At 38.6% G+C, this 27872-nt stretch overlaps 2 protein-coding genes across 6 annotated transcripts; both read right to left on the bottom strand.

Moving 5' to 3' along the window:
- Nucleotides 1-1079: 1079 nt before the first annotated feature.
- Nucleotides 1080-6864, bottom strand: asb1 (ankyrin repeat and SOCS box containing 1). Of its 2 annotated transcripts, none has more exons than XM_067516818.1 (5): nt 6615-6864; nt 5827-5965; nt 4596-4898; nt 3306-3688; nt 1080-2319 (listed from the first exon to the last, which is right to left on the bottom strand). In XM_067516818.1, exons 1-5 carry the CDS (start codon nt 6715-6717, stop codon nt 2189-2191), a joined length of 1059 nt encoding a protein of 352 aa, XP_067372919.1. In that variant the 5' UTR covers nt 6718-6864; the 3' UTR covers nt 1080-2188. The 2 variants fall into 2 exon arrangements, with proteins under 2 accessions (XP_067372919.1, XP_067372920.1); XM_067516819.1 differs by having other exon boundaries at nt 6518-6863.
- A 2000-nt stretch (nt 6865-8864) lies between these two features.
- On the bottom strand, nt 8865-27558 carry traf3ip1 (TNF receptor-associated factor 3 interacting protein 1). 4 transcript variants are annotated; one of them, XM_067516168.1, is made up of 18 exons: nt 27282-27558; nt 25757-25825; nt 24379-24540; nt 23689-23817; nt 22771-23166; nt 22623-22697; nt 22326-22367; nt 22156-22179; nt 21066-21141; nt 20863-20883; nt 20556-20603; nt 19704-19782; nt 16997-17089; nt 16590-16725; nt 16463-16499; nt 16255-16331; nt 11097-11314; nt 8865-10693 (listed from the first exon to the last, which is right to left on the bottom strand). In XM_067516168.1, the coding sequence occupies exons 1-18, from the start codon at nt 27402-27404 to the stop codon at nt 10528-10530; spliced, it is 1971 nt and encodes a 656-aa protein (XP_067372269.1). In that variant the 5' UTR covers nt 27405-27558; the 3' UTR covers nt 8865-10527. The 4 variants fall into 4 exon arrangements, with proteins under 4 accessions (XP_067372269.1, XP_067372270.1, XP_067372271.1 ...); XM_067516169.1 differs by lacking the exon at nt 22326-22367 and having other exon boundaries at nt 8866-10693; nt 27282-27557; XM_067516170.1 differs by lacking the exon at nt 20556-20603 and having other exon boundaries at nt 8866-10693; nt 27282-27556.
- Between the last annotated feature and the right edge of the window lie 314 nt (nt 27559-27872).

Raw genomic sequence — 27872 nt, 5'->3', positions numbered from 1 at the left:
ATTGTACTAAGCTTTATTACTTCCTTTGAGGGAAAAAGAACACATCTTCATATCAGCTGCATTAAAATGAGATTGTGAGGCAATAGCCTGTGAGTGCTTTAAGTGCAACGTTCGGATTAGAATTCTGCAGTAATTTGCCCACAGTTTTAAGATTATGTACAATTAAGATGAATTACAATTTTAAGAGCAGCATTTTATTCTGTGTACCAATGAACAGCTTTGGTTGGTTTGCTGGATTCACACTGGTCAAGTTTATTCTCTTTATTGTGCAAACTTACACTTTATGCCGTAAAAATGCCACTACTGTAGTCGCTGAAAATGAGTGACAAATATAAGTTATTGTTCAATTAGTAGCGTACTAGCTAGTGTGATCGAATGCCGAGGAAACTGAGGCCTGATTCCAAAGAGTTGGAAAGATTGGCCTCACATCTTCCCATACTCACTGCCCTTTGCTAGTTATCACTAAACACAATTGTTAAATTGGATAAGGATGACTATAAATATTAGAATTCACCCTGATGGAGCATGGATATTAGTATCAGATTTCATGGCCACCTATTCAATCAATTGTCAACACCATATCAACAACAAATGTGTTGTAATCCATCCGATAGTTGTTTTTGCCATCTCCAGCCATCCTGTTCGCTTGCCTTAAAACAGACACATTAATTGTGAATTAGTTAATTTAAAAAGCAGCTCTTAACTAGATGTAAATTATTTATTATGCCTTGATTATTTGATTGAGTGATTGATTGATTGGTTTTCCCTCTGGATTTTATTCACTAATAGTGTGCTGAAGCTTGATCAGAATGCTACAGCATCTCCAGGTGTTGCCCTAATATTCACCGAGGGGCAATTTGGACTCCCTTGTTTTAACCAAACCTAAACTGCAGAGATTTTGTCCATGAAATTGCCTGAGTATTTTGGACTACATCAAACTTTGGAAGAGGTTTTTAGAAAAGGAGAAAAAAAATAACTGTCTCAAATTTACTCCAGTTCAGACAGTGATCTTATGTTTAGAGAATCTTTTGCTTTCTGCTGGTGTGGAAGTACTTCCATAACAAGGCACACAGGAGAAATTACAGAATCGTTGTACATTTATTGAATGCAAATAGAGATGAGATATACATAGCCGAATGGACTTACATTTCAATATGTTTAAGAATAAAAGTTGCTGAGAACTAATAGCTGTGTAACAGGTTTGCACAGCAGAGAATAGGTGCTAACAGAGAAGGAATAATAAATACTGACTCATTCCATTTAAATCATGAATAGAATAAGTCACTTTTTAACAGATGTACAAAGTACCTGTTGTTAATATCATATGTACACTGATTGTGCCCAAACTCTAAACATATCATTTATTGAGGATCCAGTGCCTTACATTCCTTAAGCCTTTGTAAATGTTTTTCTAATGAAATTCAGCAGGAATTTTAAACTTTAGAATTCTGTTTCTTTATTAAGCTTCATCGATGGATCGTGACTTTTCCAAACTCAAAGTTAAGGCATACTAGTATAATCCGTCACCACCATGCAGCCTTCAGTGTAAACACAGAGCGACAGCGTAAATAGTTTGCACCGTCCAGCCCTTAAATTGCCAATCTAATCCATGTGGTCAATACATCAAAATAAGCAGAGTAGAAATAGAAAGAAACAATCTGCAGTATAAAATTAAGAATGCTTAAGATTACTGTTTGTCTTACACTGAAAGTTGGTAAAAGGTCTGAAGTCCAAGTTTGCAGAAAGCAGCTGCAAACAGCTGCAAATTTGGACAATGTTCCTCTGCCTATGAACGGGGTATTTATTACATGGCATGTTTTAATGGCAAACCAAAAGACAAGTTGTGCTACTTGAAGTAGGACCAGAAAACACCCTGGTGATTGTGAAAGTCACATAGCAAACATTTAGGATTTACACAGTTTCCACAAGTCAGGACACATTAAGGCTTCTCAGATAAGTTAAGAAGCATTTGAATAACTTTGTTTTCAGTAACAGGGACATAAGAGTATTACATACACTAATGTTCACTTCAAAACAATACGATTTATTGTTAATTGTTAGAAAATAATAAGCAATTAGGAAATCAGGTTCACAAAACACTGGAACTTGTGGCTTTTCTTTGAGACTGAGTGAGATTCTGGGGATTGGCTTGGAAGAGCTCTGTAGATAACAAGAAGCTGGATGCTTGTCAGTTTTGGTGAAGCAGGAAGTTCTTGATGGGTTCTGGTAGAGGTAATGACGGTATGTGATTCAGACGACTTTTGCCCATTGCTCTGCGGATCCTGATGCGGCAAATGTGCGTGAGCCTTCGAGGACATTCTAAGGAGAAGCACAAGAACGGAAGAAGACACTTATTATAAGAATTATTTCATTAACATTTTCCTCTGCAAGTAACACTCTTAGTCAAGTAAGGTCCTTGGCATTTCCAATTTATCCTTGTGTCATAGTCCAGTACCTGTTTCTAACTGGCGTAATACTTTATGGATTTGTAATTGTGTTGAAAAATCATTTTATGAGGCTGAACTGATGTCAGCAACAGATGCTATCCGAGAGTTATTGACCTACATATAAAACCGAAAATCCACCATACCGTGTGAATAACCGCACATCCATCGTTGACATGTATAATATACGAATAAATTATTTTATTTCATCCTTCCTTAATCAGATACTACTAACCTGGATCCAACAAATAGGTTTGTGGTTATATTACTCCTAAGATTAATAAGGCATGTGTCACAGTACAAAACTGTGATCTCACATTTGAGTAATCAGCTGCAATGTCCAATCACCAAAAGATCTCTTACAAAGGGGTTTGAATGTCTAGCAAAAGACTCCCCCAAAGGATGCACTTATGTTCATGTCTCCACTGGGCAGCCTCCTTGATCCTCGCTCCTCCAAACAGGTAAAGGAACTGAGACATCCTTAACAATGGTACGGACTCCAGACACAACATTCAGGTCAACCAAGGAGCGATGAACAAGGCTAAGGGAATATTTTAAAGTAAAGAGAAGTACCCATAGAAACTTTAAAGAAACTTTAGACAATCAGCAAGCAATGATCTGCTGTATTATTTACATCTGTGCTGTCCCTGCTGCACACTGCCTTCTGCAAAAAGGACTCTAGTAAATATGAGCTATTCAGGGAATTGAAAGCAGTGGATGGATTTGTTCCAAGTGTGAATGCTGATGATTGTATGAAACCCTTCCTTGAACAACTACAGTTCAGGACACCGTATACACTGTATCAGCTTTCACAGACACCTCATATTCATTGATTATTTCCTGCACATAAATTTTACTCACTCCTCGCCTCCAGGAAGACCCTGAGTGCCTCCGGATCCACCTTCCTGCGGATAGGAGCCTCCAGGTCTGACTCGTCCCAGTGCACAAGGGCCGGGTTGGCCCCATGATCCAGCAGCAAATGGACAAAGGCAACCTCGCAACCATGTCGCATCACCGCATCCAGCAGGCAGGAAGCCAGGCCGCGTGTCAGAGCCTCGTGGCAGACAGGCCCGGTGTAGTTGAAGTCAGGCTGCGCTCCGGCTTGGAGCAGCAACCGGAAGCAGTTAAGGTGGTGATAGGCAGCGCTGATGTAAAGAGGACACACCACCAAAGTGTTGAGGGTGCGAGCACTTAAGAGGAGTCGGGGACCCAGCTGGTGGTCCATGTCTACGTCCGCATTGAACCTGGATAAAGGGAACCATTGGGACAATGACCAAAGCCATTCTTTACAACAGATTGATGGTCCAAAGTTTGGCCAAGTATTGTGACTACAGAACAACAATTGTATTGTGGGCCCGTGCTACACTATTCATGCTGTTCTTGTTTACTAATGGAGCCTATAACTGAATGTGCTTGTTTTTTGTGATTTTTGGGAAAGATGAAAGAATAGGAAAAGAAGTCAGGAAATGATCAAACTTTACCCTAAGTAGTGGAAAAAATTGCAATCAGTTAGCAGTATATTGAAAAACCGCCCCCCAGACAAGTCACTAAATAAACAAACTCGAATTACTTCTACACAGTTCTGTGCCTCCATCCACCAGCCAAGTGTGCAGTTCACATGCATGTCTTTCCAGACTCCTATTCTAATCTGTTCATCCATGAGTCCAAGTTCATTTTTGTGCCAGATGTAATGAAAATCCCCTCCAAGAGTTCCTGAGATATTGTGTATACGAGAACGGGATGGACATGAAGTCAAAGTGACCTTGAGCTTTGACCTTTCACCACTAAAATCTGATAAATTCATCCTTAAGTCCAAGTGGACCCCGATGCCAAGTTAGAAGAAATTCCCTCTAGGCTTTTTCTGAATTACTGTGTTCACAAGAATGTGATAGACAAATAGACAGATGGAGAAGCCAAAAACATAAAGTCTCTGGTCACAGCCATCACTAGTGCAGAAGAATAAAAATAAAAAGCAAGTGTTTAATGTTTGGCAAGAAGTAAGGCAAGAAGTGTTTAATGTTTACCAGCACGTAATTCAACACACACTGCGCATGAGAAGTATGAAAATTCCCCAATGATGCGTTTGTTTAACACAGCTGTAAATCATAAGGTGCACAAATGTACAGCTGAGACAGTTGTCAACAGACTCACCTGACGAGCTCCTGCAGTATGTCCAGCCTTCCCACACGTGCAGCGTGGTACAGGGGCGTGCTGCGGTGGTGTCGGCTTCCGTTAGGATCTGCTCCAGCTTCAAGGAGTATCCGCACGCAGTCCAGGTGACCGTTAACCACAGCGACGTATAGGGCCGTTTGGCCTTTGACATCAACAAGGTCCACTTCAGCTCCCTGGGCGATCAGATAGGCCACGCAGGCAGCATGTCCGGCTGTAGCAGCGATCCGCAGAGGGGTGCATGGCAAACAGCCACAACACCACACAGACTTCTCATTGATGCGCCTGGCACCAACAGAGAGATGAGTGGTTAGTAGTCGTATCTAGTGTTGGAGGAAGTGTTTTTATCTTCCTATTTAGAGGTATTTCATTCAATTGTTTTTTACTAGAAATATCTTTTATATATTCAGTCAAAGCTTCCAAACGGCTAACACAGCGGTAGGGGAAGTGCGGAGATGCTTCCGAAAGCTTTTCGTTGAAGTCCGGTGCACTTAAATGAAGTGAAAACTTAAATAAAAGTATGCAAGTATAAGCAGAAAATTTACTTCAAGTATTAAAGTTAAAAGCACTTAACACAGAATTGGTGACTATTAAAATATTATACACACTATTATAGCATTGGCATATTATTACTTATGCATCGAAGAGTAAACAGTATTTAAGTGTGGAGCTATTGTTTCAATAATTATTTTAATAGTTACCAAATAGCTGTCTTTTCATTTTTTTTATTAATGAATTTGCTAATTACTTTAGCTCTAATTGTGTTTAATTCAACTTATACCAAAAAACGTGCATAAAAAAAAATCCTAATTTGCAAAGAAATTAGTAACTAAAATTCTTAAATGTGGGATTCAAAGTACCTTATTTCCGTTTCAATGTGGAGGAGTAGAAGCATAAAATGACATAAACAATAGGTAAAACCCAAGTACCTCGGAGTTATACTTAAGTACAGTACTAAAGAGTATAAACCTTTCTGTAAAGTGTTATTAAATAAAAGCTGGAACACTGAAACTGGAGCTGAGGGGAACTGGCTTGAGCCAGTGATACTAGGTTGACTTGGTATGGAGCTTGGGTTCAGTACAGAATATGTGTTTCCCAGGGCGTCATCTCAGAACCCTGAGCACTGTGGATACAAGGACTACCCTAAAGACCCTAGGTCTAGGTCTGTCCAGCCCTTGATCCCACCCACTACTATTGTTTTACTCTTCCTCACCGTCGGAAGTTCTCTTCCTGCAGCAGGTTCCTCAGGGTGTCCAGATCACCTACGTAGGCTGCGTTGTGGAGCCGCATGTCATCCTGCTCCAGAGGTTTGTCACAGAACTGCTCCTGGAGCCATTCTTTCAGGTTACGGCCTGGTGAAGTCACAGATTAGTAGCAACTGGGCTTTTCCTACTCAGACAAGTCAGAAAATAGAAAATACCTGGCAAGAAAATCAAAGATGCTGTGATCTTTAAAGAAGCGGCTGTATTCTACATAATTAATGCTTTTCAATACAGGCCTCTAAGCTGATATTTCAGCTGCCTTAGCAGAACCCCCCCATCATGACATTCATGATATAGACTCCATAAAATATATAGGCCCTGGTTAAGCATCCTGCACTTTGCCTGCTCCATTTTATTTTGTAGCTGTAAACAGTAAATGCTTCTGCCAAATGTGGGGAGACTGGTGGTTAAAAGGCATAACATTATACAGGGGTTCCCATTATTATGTCCTCCATTTAAACACACCTTATCAACATACAGCTCTTATGGCCAGCGTCTGTGTCAAAACAATGTATTAAAAGAACACCGCATGTGGAAAAATACTGATGAAGTTTGAATATTTAGTGAGTAATATTTAGTGAATGCACACGCCGCACCTTATTACACAGCAGTCACCCTCATCAACACTGTTGTCGTGTGTACCTGCTGTTCTCTGTTCTATGCTGCACTTGGAGGGTACATGCTCCCTTGTAAAGACTGATGAATCATCGCGGTCCACATCTGATTCGGCCATGGTTACCTGCAGCAGTAGCACTGGGCAGATCGGACACAGTGATGAGCGGTGGGAAATTGATACTGGGCGGGTCGTCAACGTCAGCCTGTGCCTCCAGACCGTCGGCCATGCTTCTGAAATATCACACCGTCAACCTGCAACGATATGCTCCTGCAGCGCAGAACAGCCAGAAACCCCGCAACGACGCTCAGACGAGACACATCAAAATAAACAAACGTGACCGTGACGACATCCGTGCGGCTCTCTGCGCTGCTTCCGGTGTCTCTGCTGGACCGATGCGATTTAAAGGGACAACAGCGCTTTAAACTCCGAACAGCGGGCAGGAAGTTGATATTTCATATTGAAAAAATTTAAATTAACTTATAGGCCTTTAGAAACACTGAAGTACATTTAAGTTGTCTTTATTGGTATTGATAGAATTTCTTAGATTTTTTTCCTTCCTTTTTTATTTCTCAACATTTTCATTGTACTCGGACTTTGCATTTATTTTAGTGTAAGTTTCTTTGAGTTTGCTCCACCACAGGTTAAAGGAAAATATAATACTTTTTATATGACTATATTTGACAGTGTTCGTTAATAGGCAGATGTAATCTCCTAATACAAGGCATGAATTATTAATTAATGATCATGAATTCACCATTTACACATAATACCACATAAATAAAATAAATCAAAATTATGTATTATTTTCTTTTAATTTTGTGAAGTGGATTTTAAGTAATTTTTTTAATTGGTGTCCCTCTGCTACCAGAAATCATACAGCTTTTTTGTTTGTTGTTTTTATACCTTAAAGTAAAATAAAGGCACGTAGCTAATATTGGAATCAGTCCATAAAACAGATAAATCACATAGGGTCCTTAGTGCCAATACTTAATACTTAATATAGTGCTGTTGTACAGTACTTGTGTAGTATTAAAATACACTTGGAAGAGATACAGTAAGTCCTTAAAACCGGAAGAAAACTCCATGCAATAGAACACATTTTGGTTAAGTTTTGACTAACAACTCCAAAATAACTACAATAATATAACTCTGGTGAACAGTGCAATAAGTGTTTTAGTGCATAGTGGTGTTACAGTAATAATCAGGCACAGAGGTAAAAGTGGAAACATCTTATGAGCCAAAAAAAATAAAAACATTAATAAAAAAATAGGATTTAGATCCTACCTCCATATGTACATGTATATGCATGTCTGTGTGTGCACAGTTAATGGGAATTCTGTTCGACTGCTGGTTGCATAAAGTCAAGGGAACTGCAAATCTATGTATAGTCCTTTAGCTGTTAATTGGTGGTGAGTCATATTTGGGTGGGTAATGTACACCAGGGTCGCACAAAGCCATTAATCTATGCTGCCTGATGACAGATAAACCATAGACACTGAGGCACTGGTGCTGCTCTAAAAATAAATGAACAATGTGTCCTCATTATTGGACATGTTGCTTACATACTGGCTCTGTGATCAAATGCCTATTTCTTCATGGGAAGGGAAACACAAACCTGAAATCCAACGTAGTGATGCAACAGATTAGTTTGGAAAACTGATTTCCAACTCTGACAGATCCAGTACTAGTCGTTGCCAGTACAGAAAGCAGATTTAAAGCTACATATTTTATTGCATGACTTAAGGACATATTACACAGCCCAGCCCTCTGATTGCTCACAACAATAATGATTTAATCAAAGCGGATTAAAAACACAATCACAATGGAGGGATTATTTGAAGCATGGCCATTTGTTTTAGATACACAAAATCAAGTGAACTTTTCTGATATTGAAGGCAGTCATGCCTTGGTCACCCTTGTAGAAACTCACATTTAAAGGGTAATTGCCAATGGAATCCATAGACTTTGCTGTAGTCTTCTTTTAATCCATCTATTGATACTGGGGCCAACATCTTTGCATCACAAATACTTGGCACCAATCTGCCTTAACAGCTATTAAAGAGGCTCCTTGCCAGAGAGAATTTGCTGCCAATGCTACTTGAGGTCCTTAAAAAAAAAAGTTAAACGTTTTACTTCTGTCATGTATAGTACTAGACTTCGAAAGAAACAAGTCTCCTAGTGAGTGTGACTTAGCTTTCAGATAAACTCGTCACAATCACAAACTGGAGTCATTTATCATTTTCTTTCCTAATGTAAAATAATTTAGACCACTCATTAAATTTCCAATAGATGGCTAACTTGACACTGAGTCTGTTACTCTCATATCAACAGCCACTACTCTCCATTGCCTCTTAAAACAACAAAAAGAGAAAAACTATTTATTGCAATGTAATCATTTATTTCACTTCACTACAAAATTATATAATTATTTAAGCTATGGTACAGTCTCCACATATACATAATGTACAGTTTAAAGATATGATACAAGTAGTGTACAGTGTAAAGAGTTTTTTCATAAAGCATACAAAAACACACTTCTTCCAAAAGGTCACCATTCCCATTTCTTTTTGATGTACTAAATATAATACTGATATGAAATTGGTGTAAAATGATAGTAATGATAGAATTTTTACAGTGAAAAGAAATTTCCCAATTCCCATAAGTAATTCTGCAGTAATTCATTTTGTCAGGGTTGATGAGTCTAACTGTAATCAAAGGTAAAATATTTGATTACGTTCATCAGTCCAACCAGGATGTCAAATCTCGTGTTTATTTTTAGATATTTTTTTAAAAACTTCAGAACTCTGTCTACAGGGAAATGTAACATCCCAAACAGAGGGAGTATTAATAATTTGCCTTTTGGCAATCGAATCTCTTCCTGCAACTATAAGCCTAATATTGCTTAATATTTTCATATTAGCTACACGTGACAAGTCTTAAAGCCACAGAACGAGCTATTAGAATGTTATATTATTGTGTTTCCTGTTTGATGAAGATTTGAAAGTTGCCATCTGACCAAATATTGTCTCAATTTACAAAAATAAACATAAAATAAATAAACAGAACAAAAACATCTGATGCACTCTCCTGATGGTGATTATCCTGAATACTCACTACAAAGTCAACTGATTAAAGTTATTTAATAGTATAATAGTATATAAGAATAGTGTGTTTACTGTATGTTTGTTTTATAAGGTAAGTAAGTATAACAGAGAGAGAAGAAAAAGATCCAACTGGACTTTTCAGCCAAAACGCTTTCGAGGACCTCCAACTTATTTTTTCTAGTTTTTTCTGGACATGGCTTGGAAATTTTAACATTTTACTATGATCAACCAGCTGGAAATGCTAAAAGAGTTTTTAGATTTTGACATATTATTCGTTGATTAGCAATAGTTAGGGAATAATCATCATGGAAAATTCCCTCATAGCTAGGAAAATACAAAGGGAGACAATGAAACAAAACTAAACAAAATGTGTACAAGTGTTTTTTTTATCAAGGTAATTAAAAAGTCAGAAAATAGACTTTTTTTTGGTCCAGTAATTGCTGTATGTCCCTGTCAATTATTGTTCTTTTTGGTATACAGAGTTTTAATAAACTGACCCTGCATTAAATATGATGTTAATGCCTAACTTCATGAAAGTCATGAGCTGTGGCTCTTTCCACTAAGGCACCAATAAAAAGAGATGGGGTTATGTTTGTGCGTATAGAAACTAGTTATTGTTACTATTTAATTTATCTGCAAGTCTTCAGCAGATGATACATTTCCAAGATCATTTGATTATGGTAAAATAAAGTCAGAGCTCTAAATCATTGCAGGGTCCTTTTCTTTGCCAACATCTGACAGATTATGTTTGAACCAACTGAACTGTGAATATATTGAAGTATATCTCCTGTTCTGTTGGGAAAACCCAGAAATGCAGTGTTTTGTACCATCCCACAGCACCTCCAACAAAAAAAGAACGCCTTAACATTATTTTGAATGCAAAAATCTTCAGTGCATTTTTAGAAGGTTTTCTGTAGACTCAGTTTCTCACTTTAGGTTCTCGAAGAGAAGTTTATTCCAGTCACCATCTTCTGGATCTTTTCTTTGTTCTTCAGTATGTTGGATCTTAATGCACAAATCTTGTCCTGCTGGTCCTTGATCAGCTGCTCCAGATCAGATAGTTCTGCTTTAAGAGGCTCAACTGCCTGATCTTTCGCTCTGCAGCATGTACATGCACAAACAAAACAAGGAATCACGAATTGATTACATGGAATAATTTGGGGGTAAAAGGTTGAGAAACGGCCCACAGTGACCCGCAGATTTAATTACAAAACAGATAGCTGTTGTTGATGGGACTTTTCTTGACCAGCAACCTTCATTGAATGTGTTGAATTAATTAATATAAAATATGACAACACGTCACACAAAGTGTCAACCTTAATTTGTTTTAACACAGCAAGACAAAGCACAGTTTTACATTATGGAGGAATCATTATGATGAGTATCAGATAAAACTTAAAGTTGACAGCTGCATGAGAGGATGAGTCTGTATATGAACTGATGCTGAATCCTAACGACGTGCTGTACCTTAAACCCTATTTTGTTTATGTACCAAACCCACCTCTGCTCCTCCAGTAAAGCCTGTGCGTGCTCTTTGTTTTCCCGCTGCCAGGCGTGCAGTTCAGCCTGCATGGCATCCTTGTCCTCCTGGATGTAGTCCAAAATCTTACCCAGAGGCAGGGTGCTGCAGCACACCATCTGGATGGATGAGCGGGGCCGCTCGATCTCCCTCATCACCATGTCCCGCTCTTTCTTCCACGCTGCTTCAGACACCAAGTTCTGAAAGTGACATTGCTATTATGAGTGAGGATTGGGGAATAAAAACAATGGCATAGCGAATGTACAAAACATGCTATCAGAATTTTTGAAATGTGAATGTTAGTATTTGAGCTGTGATTGAACAAATATTAAATTTCATAAGCGCATTGTTCTGGATTACAAATTGGCAAAGAATTAAAAAGTTTTCATTTAAGATTTAGCAATATATCAAACAGCAGTAAGAACACACAAACATAAATCACTTATGTGTCCCCAGACCAAAACATAATACAGGAATAGGGATTCTACCTTTGCCAGCAAATTCTCAAATGCCCAGCCCACTAGAGCAAAGCTGTATTTAGTGGTTTAGGATTTCAAGGCTAAAGATGTTAGGCAGGAATTCTACTGACCTAGCTGTGTATACATAAAGATCAAAAGTATGGCTCAATTGTGCTGGCCAAAGAAGGGGGACTGGTTGACTGGTGAAGGCTTCCAGTGTATGTCGTGTGGTTGAGGGGGGGAGGTAGCCATATCCCAATTACACTCAGTCCCTTGATGATGAAAATGAGGGGAAGGTATCGGGGAAGGACCTCCCTTGTTAGGGATCAAACCCAAGGGTGTTTGCTCAGCTGGGTTTTGCAAACCTCTGAGACAGACAGACAGACACACACGCACACACACCACAAGCAGGGGATGAGGCCAAACATACAGTGAACACACAACGCCCCCACCCACACTCTTGGTCTTAAAGTCCTGTTTATTTTAGTAACAAGCTGTGGCAGCGAGGTTATTTTACTACAGTATTGAGTAACAACTACTACACTTATGCCTCCTTTCAAGTTCAACTCTTGCTCAATTTAGGCTATTTGGCTGCACAGATGGGAGCACCTGCCTTCATGAGGCAGCAGAAATGATACCTGCAACAGTGTGTAAACTAAATGACAGCTTCCTCTTCAAAACACACATCCCGTCATAAAGTCTGCTCGGGTAGCTGGCCACAAATGCTTGGCATAGCCAGGGCATATAGCCTTTTTGTTATCAATCCATCTTTTAAAACAAACTAAACAGCTCAATAATTACAAATTTAAAGAGCAGCTTGACTAGACAAGACCACACCGCAGAAATGACATCAAACATCACTGGCCATCATTTCTTTTCAGGGAGTATGTACAAATGTCTGACAACCTCAGTCTTTGTTACCCGTTTGTGGTGGGTCAAGGTTGTAAGGGTTGAAATGTCTTGGCCCACTGGTCCCACTACAAGGTGGGTGGCTTTCCACTGGGTGCCATGAACCTTGCAGCTAGACAAACACTCTACGGCTCATTCGGCCTGCCGGGCTGTGGTTTGCACAACCCAGACAGGACTCATGGCTTCATTTTAACGCACCATCCCCCTTTCTACCTTAGCTCATCTCTCCTTCTCTGTTGGAAAAAAAAAAAAAAAAAAAAAACTTGGCGTGAAAACATGACCCCTGGTTCGTGCACTCTCTATCCCGGTGGATATAAATCACTGCTTTATGGAGGTCTCTGTCAGGATCTGCAAGACCTATGTGCACGTAGTTTTCCTTTTTCTCACCCAGATCACAGAACAATATTTAGAGATGTGGTGACCACAGAGGAATAGGAGTCAAGGAGGTGGGGGGGGGGGTTCTCATTTTTTTTCGGACAGTGATTAAAAGCCAGTGGAGAATTCTAATTTGTGCTAGAAAAGACAGGTTGACTGATAAAAGGTGTTACGGTAGCTAGGTTTGTACCTTAGGTACATCTTTGTAGGTCATGATATTGACCTTTATTTTGGGGAGTCACATGAATAATTATCACTTATTAATAATAAATCTAATTTTGTTCATTTGTTAAATGTTGTTGTTAGAAGGCAAAATTCTTCTTTTAACTAAAAACTGACATTGCAATGTTAAACTCGAAAGCCCAATCAGAATAATTATGACACCTGTGCAGAAATGTGCTTAATGAACTGTTCAGATGCATTTCTGAAGCAAGAGCAAAACATTCTTCAAAGTATCCTCTGACAAGAAAAATAGCCTGCATGCACAGAACATGTCACCAACAGAGCAACCTCTAGGGTATCATTAACTAACATCATTAGTTTGATGAGAATTCAGCTTCTAAAATGAGAAGTAAAGCCTGTCAGTTATTGTAAACTTTCAATCTTTTTCAGCTTACTCCAAACTTGTACAAAATTTGAAAAATATCTTTGTCGTCTGTAAAATAGAAAAAAAAACCCTGATCGCATATGACACAAATGTGGAGCTTCTGGGAAACATTCTCTTGTATACTGGTGTTCATATAGAGACACTGGCACACATGCTGATGGTTTTTACAGTGTGTTTCTGAAGTAGATCTCAGAGCTGCGTGAGCCGAGGCAATAGAATGACGATTGGCTCAGGATGCTGTTTATGGGCTTCCTCGCTATTTTTCATAGAAGACCATTTAAAAGTCTAGCATCATCATAAAAATAGCTTGAAATCAGTGAGGTGAGGAGAAAAGCTTATGGTCAATGAGGTTACAGGATGTTGTTGCAAGGTCACTGTAGGTCCTTGGGGAGACAACTAAGATCACCATCCTGTGCAAAGAGATGGACTAAAGGAAAACATCCAGAGGCTCCTCTGTCTATAGTGATAAACTAATAATGGCTACTGCAGTAAAATAAAGCAGTTTACACTTGTCCTCAGACAAGAAGCAGAAAGCAATTTTAAAGGTTCAGAAGATAACAGGATTATTATCAAACATAGTCTAGGTTGAGGTCTGCCTTGCTTTAGCTAGGTACTCCCACAAACCTTCCCAAATTGCTAACAAGCCAATATGATCTCTACAAAAGTAATGACTAATGGAATGCCACAGGGTCATTTCCTTATGTTTCCTCAAAAAACGCTGAATGTTTATGAAGACAGAGGTCTGCAGAGAGGAGTATTTATTTTCTTGACAATTCTGCAGAGAGTATTCTGGCCCTTCTCCTCCGTGACTCTCACTCAACAGCCATCCATTTGTAGGCCACATGGTTTATTTATACATTACAAACCTTCATCAAGGCTAATTTGATGGGGGTAAAGAAAGAGGGTGAAACGAGTACACAAAACTTCTTGTGAAAACGCAGCTGCTGCAAGGGGCAGATTCTGTCTAAATAATAAGAGAAGTATCTTGAAATAATATACAATTCTGCCAAAGGGTCATGAGGAAGGCCATCCCCATAAATATAGAGCAGTAGAGTCTTTGCTCACATACTCTGGCGGTAAATACAATTATTTGGCTGTTCAAGTATTCCCTTTATTTACGTGGGAAAAGCTAGCTACTGGCATTAACAATAGCGAAATACATTTTGGAAAGTGCAGAAATTATGATGGAAATTATTAAGGATTCTATAAAGTGTAAAAAATTAACATAATGTTAAATATTAGCGTAAAACAAGATTGTGACTGCGTTTTAATAAACATCAGCCATTTTAAAATGAATTGCAGCAGCTTAAATTTCAAACCTGTTATTCGACATAGAATGAGGAAGCTTAATGTTTATATTTTTGTCCCTGCGTGATTTACGTAATTAGAGAAACAAAAAGTAACACCATTAAGCTAAGCTAGCACCCTTTCATGTCGGGAAGGAAGTCATTATAGCTCTTTATACAGCGGATGAGGCAAGGCCAATAATGACAGAGGGTTGGACTGAATAACTCCTGTGTGCAGACATACCTGCTCTAAACTGCCCATGACCATACATGATACTTTGAATAAAGGTTTTAAACTTTACAAGTCTAAACTCATGTTAGACAAGAGAGGTAACTTTGTGTTTCTGTGTGCATCTGGGTATGTATGTTTGGTTAAAATGTAAAAGAATGGCTGAGGTGGGTAAAGATGTAGAAAAACTGTAACACACACAAAGTTAGATAAATCCTAGGCTTACAAAGTCATGTCAAGGTATTTAAAAGCTAAGCAGAGACTTCAGGTGTGCGTTATGAGGAATAATGTCTGAAGCTGCAGATATGAGGGGACAGATCAGGGTCCTTTGTGCATGAGTGGCAGTCCAAAACAGTGCATCAATCAAAGTCAGTGTGGTCAGCTAGGAAGGGATTCAGGGAGAGTATGCATCAATAGAGCGGACCACCCAAAGCAGACAGTGTACACCACCTCACACCATGGAGAACAGACCAAACTGTAAGCTCCATACTGATTCACACTCAAAGTAATGATGAGCGCTGCTCTCTCTGCCTGATAAATAAGCTGACGTAGGGGAATGCATGAGCAATGGTACTAATGCTTCACCTTGAAAATTATTTTTGAGATGAAAAGGACGGTTGGCTGCGCATGTGCCGAAAAAAAAAAAATACAGAAAGACTAAAACATTTACAGAGTAGAAAAACCACCTAAATAAATAAATACATAAATCAAGCATGACCAAAATATTGAGCAACCCCAGAAAACAAGCTCATTTTGCTCCAGACATCTTGATGCGTGTGTCACTTGTGTGTGGTCTGTAAAGGGCCATGCTTGCTTGTCTGGTTATTAGCTCTACAGCTTCAGCAAAGGGGAACATTTTTGTGGTTTGAAGCAGCACAATTACACCTCTTCACTCCAACTGTTTACATCTTTCTTTAGATAAGCCAGCATTACACTGGGCACTTCATTTCAAAAAGGTTACCCTGGGGAACAGACATTCCAGAAACTGGGTTTAACAGGGGCAGCACAGTGGTGGAATGGTAGAGGGTCCCCAGTTTAAATCCACCTGTTTTTTGTCAGCCTAAAGAAATGTATGTCATTTTAATTGGCAACTCTAAATTGTTGTCTGACTCTCTCTCTGTGGTGGCCCTGAGTTGAACTGGCCAGAATAAACAGTTAAGATGATTCCGTAACAAAATTCTATCCTGTCATTGTTAAACTGGACAACTAGGTTAACACTTCCCTCTAGTGGAGACAGTCTCGAATTACTACAACAATACAAAACAATACTACATACCTGTTCTTTAGACTTAGAAGAAAATGGTGACAATTCATAATCTTTCTTTGTCTCAAGAATCTTTTTCACAAGGCCACCTACAGAGAAAAATAAACAGGAATAGGAGAAGTGATTATATTAATTTCCCCATAAGGCAGAGAAATCAGAAGAAAACAGGTCATGGTTAAGCCTTTAAAAATAAAGGAGAATAAGATTTGTAACTGTGTACCATGTTTCTCTTCACTATCTAGTTCTTGTGCAGGCCCCTGTAAAACAACAAAATTAGAGATTAGAACAATCAAACAAATACAGTAAAGTTCTCCACTGTATCTAATCTACTGTTAAAAGACAATTACCACCACCATCTCAGGAACATCTGAGGGGAGAGGGGCATCCTCCTCGACAAGAAATTGTTCATCTTCATCCTCCTCATCTTCAGACAACTTCTTTCCATCCATAATGACAGGTGCTGAAAGCTTGGCACTAGACAGCCTGAAAAAAAGACAAAGAGCCTGACTTATTGCAATTTTAAAATGTATAGTAGAGAGTATGAATAAAATATTAGCCATTTTGTGGGCACATTTATCAGGTGTGACAGCTGGCAGTTTACCCAGTTACTATTACCATCTTAATAATCTAATACTATTTAGACTATTGCCATCTGACTTGTTCTCAGACAAAGAACGCTAGACAAAGAAGGGGTTGGATTCATCAAAGCCTGTATGAAATTTATGACAGCAGTGACTATGTGTAGTTAACTCACCTCTCACTTGAGTGTACATCTGCGAAACTCTCTTGTCTCTTAACTCGAGGAGGTGCTGGGCGAGCACTGCTGGGCCGTGCTATTCGTCTGTTGCTGTAGTATTAAACAAATGAATGCTACATAAATATCCTTGAAAAGAAACAACTTTAAAACGTACTTTTATAAGTAATGCTAATTGTTATTTGTTCTTTACTAGTTCTAAAATATCTTGACAGCTCTGCTTAACTACCCAAATTTTGATATAGAGTAAATTAGGTTTTAAAATTAAAACCCATTGGTTGAAACTGTAATCCTCACCAGTATTAATAACTGCTACAACATGAATGCCCAGCCAATTTCAGCCATGAGTCAAATAAAAACTAAACATTCATTTTTATCTAAATGTGTTATCCAAAAGTGACTTTGTACAGGAATTGACCTTAAGATAGGCTGCAAAAGTATAGCACAACAACTACTATTTTAAAATATAATACTGTATATTAGATGCCAGTACACCTAAAGAGAAAACTTAAAAATGTCTTAATTCTACAATTAGTATAATAAACATACAAACGTTCAGCTTTATAAATGCAATATTTACTGTATAACAATTAAGTAGTATTATTGTTCAGGCAATTGCTATATTGTGCACGTGTCAACTTTTGAGGGAAATTTATAAAATGTAAGAAGTTCATGCTAGAGTAATATTGAATCTTGAATCTTCATGATATAAACAACTTTATTGATCCCATAGGGAATTTGTGTTGCCTTGTTACAGCTGCTCTCCACGTAAGTGGGGCATGTAAGTAGAATCATGCAATGGCAATTTCTTCATCTCAAACAGTTGGACATGTGCATTCAGTTTAGAGAAGGTAAAATTATCTCTCACTCTCTCTCTACACGTACACACACACACACACACACACACACACACACACACAGTCATGGCCAAAAATATCGGCACCCGTGCAATTTTGTCAGAAAATGCAACCCTTCTCTCAGAAAACTGTACAATTGCAAATGTTTTGGTGTATGTGCTTATTGTAATTGTTTGCAGTGGAACAACACAAAAACAGATAAGAAAAGTCAAACTTGATAAAAATCACACAGAACTCAAAGATGCACTGGACAAAGTTATTGGCACCCTTAACTTTATATTTGGTAGCACCCCCTTTGGAAAAAATAACTGAAATCAATCGCCTCCTGGAACCATGAATGAGTTTCTTCCACCTCTCTACTGAATATTTTGGACCACTCTTCTTTTGCAAACTGCTCCAGATCATTCAGATTTGAAGGAAGCCTTCTCTCAACTGCTGTTTTGAGATCTCTCCTCAGGTGTTCTATGGGATTCAGATCTGGACTCATTGCTGGCCATTTCAGAACTCTCCAGCGCTTTGTTTGTAACCATTCCTGAGTGCTTTCTGAAGTGTGTTTCAGGTCATTGTCCTGCTGGAAGACCCATGACCTCTGGTGGAGACGCAGCTTTCTGACCCTGGCCAGTATGTTGTGCCCCAACGCCAAAATTCTTTGGTAATCATCAGATTTCCTGATACTGCTCACACAGTCAAAGCATCCAGTGCCAGAAGCAGCAAAGCAACCCCAAAACATCTTTGAACCCCCACCACGTTTGACTGTAGGGACTGTGATCTTTTCTTTGAAGGCCTCATTTCTTTTTCTATAAACCGTGTCGTGATCTCCTTTACACAAATACTCTACTTTTGTCTCATCTGTCCACAGTACGTTCTCCCAGAAGAACTGTGGTTTTGTCACTTAAGTTTTGACAAACTCCGTTCTTGCTTTTTTATCCCTTTTTTTCAGCAGTGGTGTCATCCTGGGTGTCCTAACATAGTGTCCCCCTTTCATTCAGATGGTGACAGATAGTGCGAGCTGACACTGTTGTACCCTGTGTCTGCAGATCAGCTTGAATTTGTTTGGAAGTTAATCGGGGGTCTTTATCCACCATTGAAACAATCCCGCGTTGTTATGTTTCATTAATTTTTCTCTTCCGTCCATGTCCGGGGAGGTTAGCTACAGTCCCATGGGCTGTAAACCTCTTGATGATATTACGCACAGTGGAAACAGGAACATTAAGATCTCTGGAGATGAACTAGTAGCCTTGAGATTGTCCATATTTAGCCATAATTTCTTCTCTCAAATCCACAGACACCTGTTTACACTTCTTTCTTTTCTCCATGCTCAGTGTAACACACAACACAAAGGTTGAGTTATTTTAACTTGTTGCATGTGTGATTACTATATTGGCCACACTTGTTTCTTGCCACAGGTGTGTCTATATACAAATTACAAGAGCATCACATGCTTGAAAAGCAAATTATTTCTTACAATTTTGACAAGGTGCCAATAATTTTTTCCAGTCCATTTTTGAGTTCTGTGTGAATTTTTACCAAGTTTGACTTTTCTTCTCTGTTTTTTTGTGTTGTTCCAGTGCAAACAAAAAAAATAAGCACGCGAATAGCAAAACATTTGCAATTGTAACAGTTGACAGAAGGGTGCTGATATTTTTGGCCATGACTGCATACACACACACACGTGTATATACACACAGGTGTGTACGATTATTATTGTATTTCACAGCAGCTTAAGTGGCTAATGAGAGTGAGTAAGAAAATAATGTACAGTTTTGACATAAAAGGGCAGTGGCATTTCGGTAAATGAAGAATAATTAGTATGACATAGCAAGTAAAGATTCAGTTTTGATTGTACAGACTTAGAAGCCATGTGAGATGGCACCGAGGAGCCTGCAGCATCTCCATTTTCCTGAGGGACAGGTCTCTGGGCATCCATGTCTGTGAAAGGACACCAATGACTTATAGGTAGCATGTTATAATATATACTAATAAAGAATAGATGTATCCATAGCATGATGGATGCTGAGACTTTGGTGCATGCTAAATGATATGGCTTAAATGCTAGCTAGTTCCAAAACTACAGCACAGTTTAGCCAAACAAATTCAGAAATTTCCTCTTTTGACACTGAACACATTCTAAGGATAATTTTTAATTCCAAATTCCAACAAATGTTTTAACATCACACCTAGATTATTCCATGACATCACAGGTGTGGTTACAGGTTTTACAGCCTGAACTTATAAGCACAACAGAGGTAAAACAGGTTTAAGTCAATGACTCCAAGAGGGCAGTGAAACAGAAAATTGTTCTGTTGTCCCCAGAATGATAAATAACACTGAAAGATCATTGCCCCTTTTTTTAATAATAAAATTCCAGTTGCCGTTGGGGGCTGCTGTTTCACTGCTGTGCGCCTGCCAGTGCTTTCTGTTGTGTGGTTCCTGTTGCTGGTTCCTGTTCTTTACCTCCATTTCTCTAGGATTTAAAACTTTAAAACTGTAAGGATTGACTATTGGACCCATGAAGAAATTTAGCATTTAGGACTCTCTTTTCCAGATTTTTATAAACCATTATAATTTTTTGTCCTTTTCCCCACATATGGCTCCTAACCTGCTGAAGGTTCAAGAACTGCTGCTACTGGTTGTATTACATATTGAGCTTTACAAATAAACTCGACTGACTTGTTCAGATGAATGTATATGGCTGCTCTTACTCAGTTGGTGAGTCACTCTGTCACTGAGTGAGGAATTGCTCTCATTTTCTGGTTAAATCCATCCATTTTCGGTAAAACAATCAGAAGATAAAATAATTTTATTTATGCTTCCAGCACAACAACAGTTAACATAGTTACCAGGATTAATCTGAGACAACAGGTATCGGCATATGTGTGAGTCATTGTTTTTTTAATGGGACTGATCTTGTATTTATGCTAGTTACCATGAGAGAATTGTTGAAGAAGAATTGTTTTATGTTAATGTTTAGTGGTCTTCTTTCCTTACAAGTGAACAAAACAGACTTACCTCCCTCACTGTCAGATTCATCTGTTGAAAAAAAAAGGCACTTTTAGCACTCAACAGTAAAATCAGTCAGATAATGTCCTATAAGCACCTCTTTCAAGGATAAATTAAACAGACATCTGTATTAGCCATTTGAGATTTGCCTCATCTAAGGTGACTAAAATAAGTTGCTGGGGAGAGAAGGAGATGAGCTGAGGGAGGTTTACCTTGACTTCCAATTTTAGGTTTCCGCCTCTGCCCTTTCGCAGATGAAGGCCGAGGTATTCTAGCTGGACTGTCAATCTATGAAAAGTCAAAAAATACTTTAGAATAATAAGCAAGGCAACACATCATTCATGCTCAGAAACTCACACATATACACACACACACACACACACACACACACACACACACACACACACACACACACACATATATATATATAAAATAAATAAAGTAAAAGTGATAAAAATAGAAAACGAATACAGATGAGTGGTTGTGTGATAAGGGTACTTGATAAAGGTACTTGATCAGATCACAAAACATAAATTAAGATTTCAACTACCTGCAAATATACCCTGAGATGTCACATTTCAATTATTGGAGTTTTGCATCTAGTGTCATTCTAACATAGCAATTGCCTTTCTGAAAAGCAAAATGATAAAACACATGTCTAAATGTTGTAACGAGCAGAACAGGCACTGGAACGTAGGAAATGTAAGGAAATTATTTGCAGATGCATCATGCAATACATCTGAACAACAGCCAGGAACTCGAGTGTTTCAAAAGAACATCCAACATTACAGTTGGATTAAAAAAAAAATCAAGCAGTCAAAGCAACACCCTAAAAAAGAAACAATTGATAACTGGAAAAATAACTGTGGAGTATCCAACTGTTCTCTAGGAAATGTGAAGAGGATTTATACAGAAACGAACACTTCCCTTGTTAAATACTGCCAAGCCACCATCTTTAAAATGGCTATCCCACATCTGTAACAGCAAGTTAATAGATTTATTGCTGACCAACACAGCTAAAACTAAAGCAACCCAGACCCAACAGCTGCAATGCTCAAAAACAGGGCATTCCCTTGTGGCAGCAGTGGAGTTGTTGAATGGCAAAAGGGAAAGTACGTTTCATTTTACAAAAATAAAGGCCAGAAGCATACAAGTTGCACATAATTGCAAAAAGGTTCAAAGATGTTCAAAATGAAAAATACCTACACCTAATTTAATTGCATTAACATAAACTGAATTCATCACTTCTTGACTTGTCTTATTGTGTTACTATTATTACAACAGAGTACGGGACATTCTTACCTGGTTTTCTACTGCTTCTGCAGGCTGTAAAGAGCAAAGAACATGTCATGTCTAGCTATTAAATTGTCTTTATACACTACAACCATGAGCACTAAAGCAAGCAGCCAGCCAGTCCCAAGGCATTCTAACACTACATTATGTATAATATACAGGTCTAATTATCTACTGACTGTATCTGCAGGTTTGAATACCTCTTCAATGGGTTCTGGCTCCTTGCAAGAAAACAGTAAGAGGAATAATATTAGAAAATAGATTACCATAACTTTGCAACTGTGAAAAAGCAACTTTAAAACTTAAAGAACCTAAAAACAGAAAACAAGTGACCAACTCTTTGTATTTTAATTCTTTCATTAAAACACACAGTGGACTTTTCTACAGTATTAGTGCAGATGAGAAAAATTAATGATAGAAACAGTCTGCCATGTAAATTTGTGTGGGGAAAAATCTGTAATGTTGTTCCAACTTACAGCTGACACTGGTTTGGCTGTTTTGCTGGGCTCGACAGGGCTGAGTTGTTGCTGTGGTTCCTCATATACTTTGGCCTAAGCATAAACATAAAACAGAAATGTAACTAATGTCATTTGTTGTCTAAATGTCTGAGTTTATGTGGCGCACCTTTTCCAGAGATTTGTTCCTGTCTCCCCCCTCTTTGTGGCGTTCTTTGTCCTTCTCCCGCTCCTTGTCTCTTCGTTTTTCTTTGTCTCGTTCTCTGTGTGAATCCCTCTCTCTTGTCTTTTCTCGATTTCTATCCCTCTCCTTGTCTTTTTCCCTTTCTCTGTCCCTGTCCTTGCCCTTGTCCCTGTCCCTGTCTTTGACTCTTCCTTTGTCCCTATCCTTGTCTCGCTCCTGGTCTCGGCTCTTGTCCTTCTCACGGCCTTTGCTGTGGTCTTTGTCAGAGCGTTCCCGGTCACGGTGGCGCTCCCCATCTCTACGGCGACTCTCCTGATCTTTAGGCTGGTCAGGGTCCTTCTGGTCCCGGCTCACGCTGCGCTCTGTAATCTTTCTCCTCTCCTGTAAAAGTTCAGACCAACACAGACCATGAGGATTTAATGAAGTGTAACTATGCAACAAAATTGATTGGTCCACTCTGACCTTTTGCCTCACTCAGTTTAGTGGTCGTACAGACCTGCTTCTCTGACGTCTCCTTCCTGCTTTGCAGTAATTTCAGTAAAAGTAACTCTTCAAAATCTGTTAGCTGCATCTCAACATTATCTGTCCAGTTTCAGTCACTATTGTTTGTCGAAGAGCAAAAAAACTCACAGTGGCAAAGTAAACTCAAAACTCCGCAAAAATCCCAACACCAATTAGCAGTTTGGCAATGTAATTGCATCACGATACAGACATTCCACGCATAAATGCTTTCAATGGTGTCAACCACTTGTGTAGCTATGTCGTACCCCCTGCCTAGAATCGATGCACCAGTATAAATCAAGCTTAAGGCCAACATAGAAAACAGATTTCACACCATATGCAGGATTCAGCACTGTTTAACACATGAAACTCCACATGTTGCCTAGAGCTAAGGATTCAAACCTCTCTATCCAGGTGATGGTCACGTCCTTCTCTGTTCTCCTTGTCCTGGGATTTAGAGGTGCTGGCTTTGTTCTTCATGTCCACCTTTTCTCCTGCAAGCACTCGCTTTACTGCATCGTCACTGGGCATCTACAGATCATTTACCGGGAAGCCGTTCAATTTGACAAAAAAAAATAAATCACATGTTCATGTAACACTTAATGTATGACTGAAAGTTTTACAAGAAGGGTTTTGTAGACATGATGCAGAATCATGTCTACAAATCCAGTCAAAATGCTAAACAGGTGATATACAAATATGACTTTGTGCACTGACATCACCATAGAGCTACATGAGCGAATTCATGTTGAATAAAATCTTCGAGGAAGACATTTCATTTGGTAAGAATTGCCTGCATTATGCAGTATCAAAACACTGATACACCCTGGCTACCTGCTCATCGGTTTACACTCCATCTCCAGGGTGCAATTAAAATATTTACAATTTCTCCCTGAGGCAGGTAGAAGACCATCCAGAGAGAATAACATTTAGCAGTGAAAAATAACACACACTGATTTCTCTTTTTACGCAGAGCTGTATTGTAAAATATAACAGAAAGATTCCGTAGATCCAGAACGTGAGTTTCTGGAATTTTCATATTCAGCTTTTCTTTGCATGTGTGTGGTTGAGCAATCTTCCAAGAAGACAGACCTTGTTGAGGCAGCACTTGGCAATAGCCTGCAGCATCTCGTTGGTTTTCTCAGGCTCGTGGCCGGCCACAATTCGTGCTGGCTTAGCTGCCAGGGGCTCTCCACTCACCAACATCACGACATCAATGGCTTTCTGAAGAAAGGCTATCTTAGAGTCCTTGTCCTAGAAAAATAAAAAATTCTTGAGAACCAAGAGACTACACAGGTAAGATAAGAAACAGGATATAGCTATAAAAGTAAAAGATCTCAAATGGGATTTCAGACTGTTTAAAATTATTAAATATGCAATACGCCTACAGAGTTCAACACAAGTTTTCCTAAACACGGTATGTACAATTCTACAAAGCAAACGTAGTTGAGACATGTATAGTTTCAATTTTTACGTTGCTAGCATGTAAATAAGCAGGTCCCTTTTTGAAATCTCTATTCCATAATGGTCTCTTCAACAGGGGCTTTCTTGGAAAACAATAAAATATATAATTAGCATAAACAGTGAACAGAATGTGTAGAAAGTGATTAACATAACTGTTTATAGAGTTCTAAGAAAGGGAAACTTGGAATTGGCCCCAAATATAAGACATGAAATTCTGGTATTATCTTCGACTTCAACCAAAGCTTCAAGGTCCCTTTCACCAAAACTGCTCTTTCAATTAGCAAAATTATTTTAATTGTTCTAAAGTGCATGGCAAAAACCTTTATACAGTGTATAATGTTTAGCATATGTCTCTATGCAAAATATGACATATTACATTTAATATCGCTCTAATACAACATCAGTTGTTTCAGTAAGAATTAAATTCCAGCTTCTCAAACTATTTAATTTCACCTCCTGTGTTGATTTTCATGGAAATTTAATATTACTAATTTCATTCATTTTCTTTTAACAATCTATAGGTTTTGTTTTTTTTAATGTACTACATGTCAATCACATTAGATCTTTATTTAGTTGTATTTCCATCTATTCTTCATTTATTTAAGATCAGCAATAGTAGCTTTTCTCCTCCTAGCTGAGCATCTTCCCATCTAAAATTGATTTAGGTTCAGCTCTAAAAGAGCAAACTTGAGAGATCTGACACCTTAAGCGTCCATCACAGTCATGTCCTGCCAGATTCTCTCACTTCAGTGTTACAAGGACAGCGTGTAGAGTTACTCCCCCACAAACATTCACAGGCTCTCTCAGAAACCATTCCATTTAACACACAGGTGATCTTGTAATTGAACATAAATATATAAATACATGTACATAAAGACTCACTTATGAGGGGAGTACAATGGGAATGTGGATACTAGTTTTATGAAGCAATAAACAACATGATACAAAAAACCTGAACATAATAGCCAAACAGTTCGACCAAATGCACAAAATGTGGTCAACTTACCTTAACATTATCTGACTTCATTTCATTCTCCCCATACAAGCCCTTCATAAAACCAGTTGTCCTGATGACCTGAAATTGTTGGGAAATAAGTTTTACCATTCATTTATTTCATAATTTGTAATATTACCCATTAACCATTTAGACAACTGTGCCACAGCACCAGCTTTAATGTGGTAGCTGTACAACAATTCCTCAATTATTTCTAATAATCCCCCAGTATGCAGCACTGTGCTATTCTGATGCATGCTAATAGCACTGACAAAGTTATTGTGACAAATTTTAATTTATACTCTGGGCTTCAGTTTTTAACCTAAATTTGAGATACTGCAGGTGTGGGATCCCAATCGATGGTAAGCAGAAAGAAACAATTCGAAACGAACACCCTCGTTTTCAGTTGTTTGATAGCTCTATCCAAGTCAAACATGTTGCTAATCAGAGGAAAGGAGTCACACATGCAGACATGCTTCCATTTTATCAAATATACATGAAGCTACAGTGAAACATGAGAGTACCCGACAGGTGGAGAGTAAGATCTTATTTGTTTAGAAAAATTAAACAGATTTTACTCTGCTTGACCCCTTATGTGAAATCATTTCTTTGTTCATTAGAAATTAACAATGCAAAAAAACAAAAAAAACAAAAACAAATGAAATGTGCACAATAAACTGTTCCCTGACTTATTTTGTATAACACTTTGCTACCACTTCAGTTTTATGTCTTGACCGGCCTAACAGTCTGTGTTGATAGGTGGGTGCTTGTATAAAACAATACTGATTTAGAACAGAGAGCTGGTTTATATTTGGTTTGCAAAGCAGAGCAAATTATGATGTGTCAACCAGTTTGGGAACGGGCTGGGGTTTCCTGATGCCCACGTGACTTTACAGTCTGCATAAGAATTAAGCAGGTAATTAAGAGTATGGAAGCATTCCATCTACTTTCATTTGTCATTTCTATCTGTAACTCAGTTGTTAATGTGTGACCTTATCTTAACGTTTTTGTAAGCTGGTAATCACGAACACAATCGTTCACCCACAGACAAACATGCTGGAGAGAAATCGGGTTTGGACCGCTATCAGGTAATGCCTAGCAACTGGAACAAACTTCGATATGGTTTGCTAACTAGCTAACTCAAATTATTACCTCTATATAACCTTACATTAGTATTGTATCACTGGAGAATGTTAGCAACCAGTTGTTTGGTTGATGATCGACCTTAACGGCTGAACGACTTGCTCAGCCTTATTCCTGCTAAAGCAGAGAAGTTAATGGCCTGAGAGAAGTTGCAGAAGATAAGTTAAAGCCAGTGCATGTTATCTAACATAACGTTTGCTAACAGGTTAGCTTAGTTCAGGCTAACGTTGGTGTTAGCTAGGTTAGCTTGCCAGGTCGCTCGCTCGTCAATGTTTTTGAATAAAAATGTCCTGCTCCCATTCTCGTTTTTATATAGACAAAGTAGACTCTTTGCTTTAGTTGGACAAATCTGCGTGAGAAGTATCCAAGCGTAGCATAAGCAGTTAAGCCTCACCTCACTGAAGATGTCGTGTAGATATCGAAAAGGGGGCTTGTTTAGCAGTTTCTCCGTGAGCGGCGGTTTCTTTATCACTTTACCTAGCGTGTCCTGGGTCTTTTTTACCACTGCAGCATTCATGCCAGCGGCTTAGGATAAACGGAAGTATTTTAAACGCCGAAAACTAATCCGAAATAGAGAAAACGTGGCGCCTCTGTCCTTCGGTTGCTATGTCAATATTCTGCAATCTCACAGTGCATCATTACTCAAAACTGCGCCTGCGCTCAGGGATTAGGTTGCTAAGCGCAGTTTGTGCCCATAGCAACAGCTAAGAATCTGCTAGAGGGAGAGAGCGAGAGAGGGAGAGAGAGAGATTGTACAATAAATTGCATTCAAAATTTTCTCTTGCCCTCTAGCGGTGTGGTACTAATATAACTTGAGTGATAAGCCTAACACGAGATATACTGTTATTACACCCCCTCTATATTTTAAAGCTGTCTGATGCTTTTATCACAACTATAATTGTGTGTAAATGGAATCCAGGTGATAACTATTAGCATCAGTGGTGCTTTATGATGATTTATCTTTTTATATGTTTTTGTTCTACAA

Source organism: Channa argus, chromosome 9 (genome assembly GCF_033026475.1).
Source record: "Channa argus isolate prfri chromosome 9, Channa argus male v1.0, whole genome shotgun sequence".
Lineage (NCBI taxonomy): Eukaryota > Metazoa > Chordata > Actinopteri > Anabantiformes > Channidae > Channa > Channa argus.
This window is presented reverse-complemented; position numbering and strand designations above follow the sequence as displayed.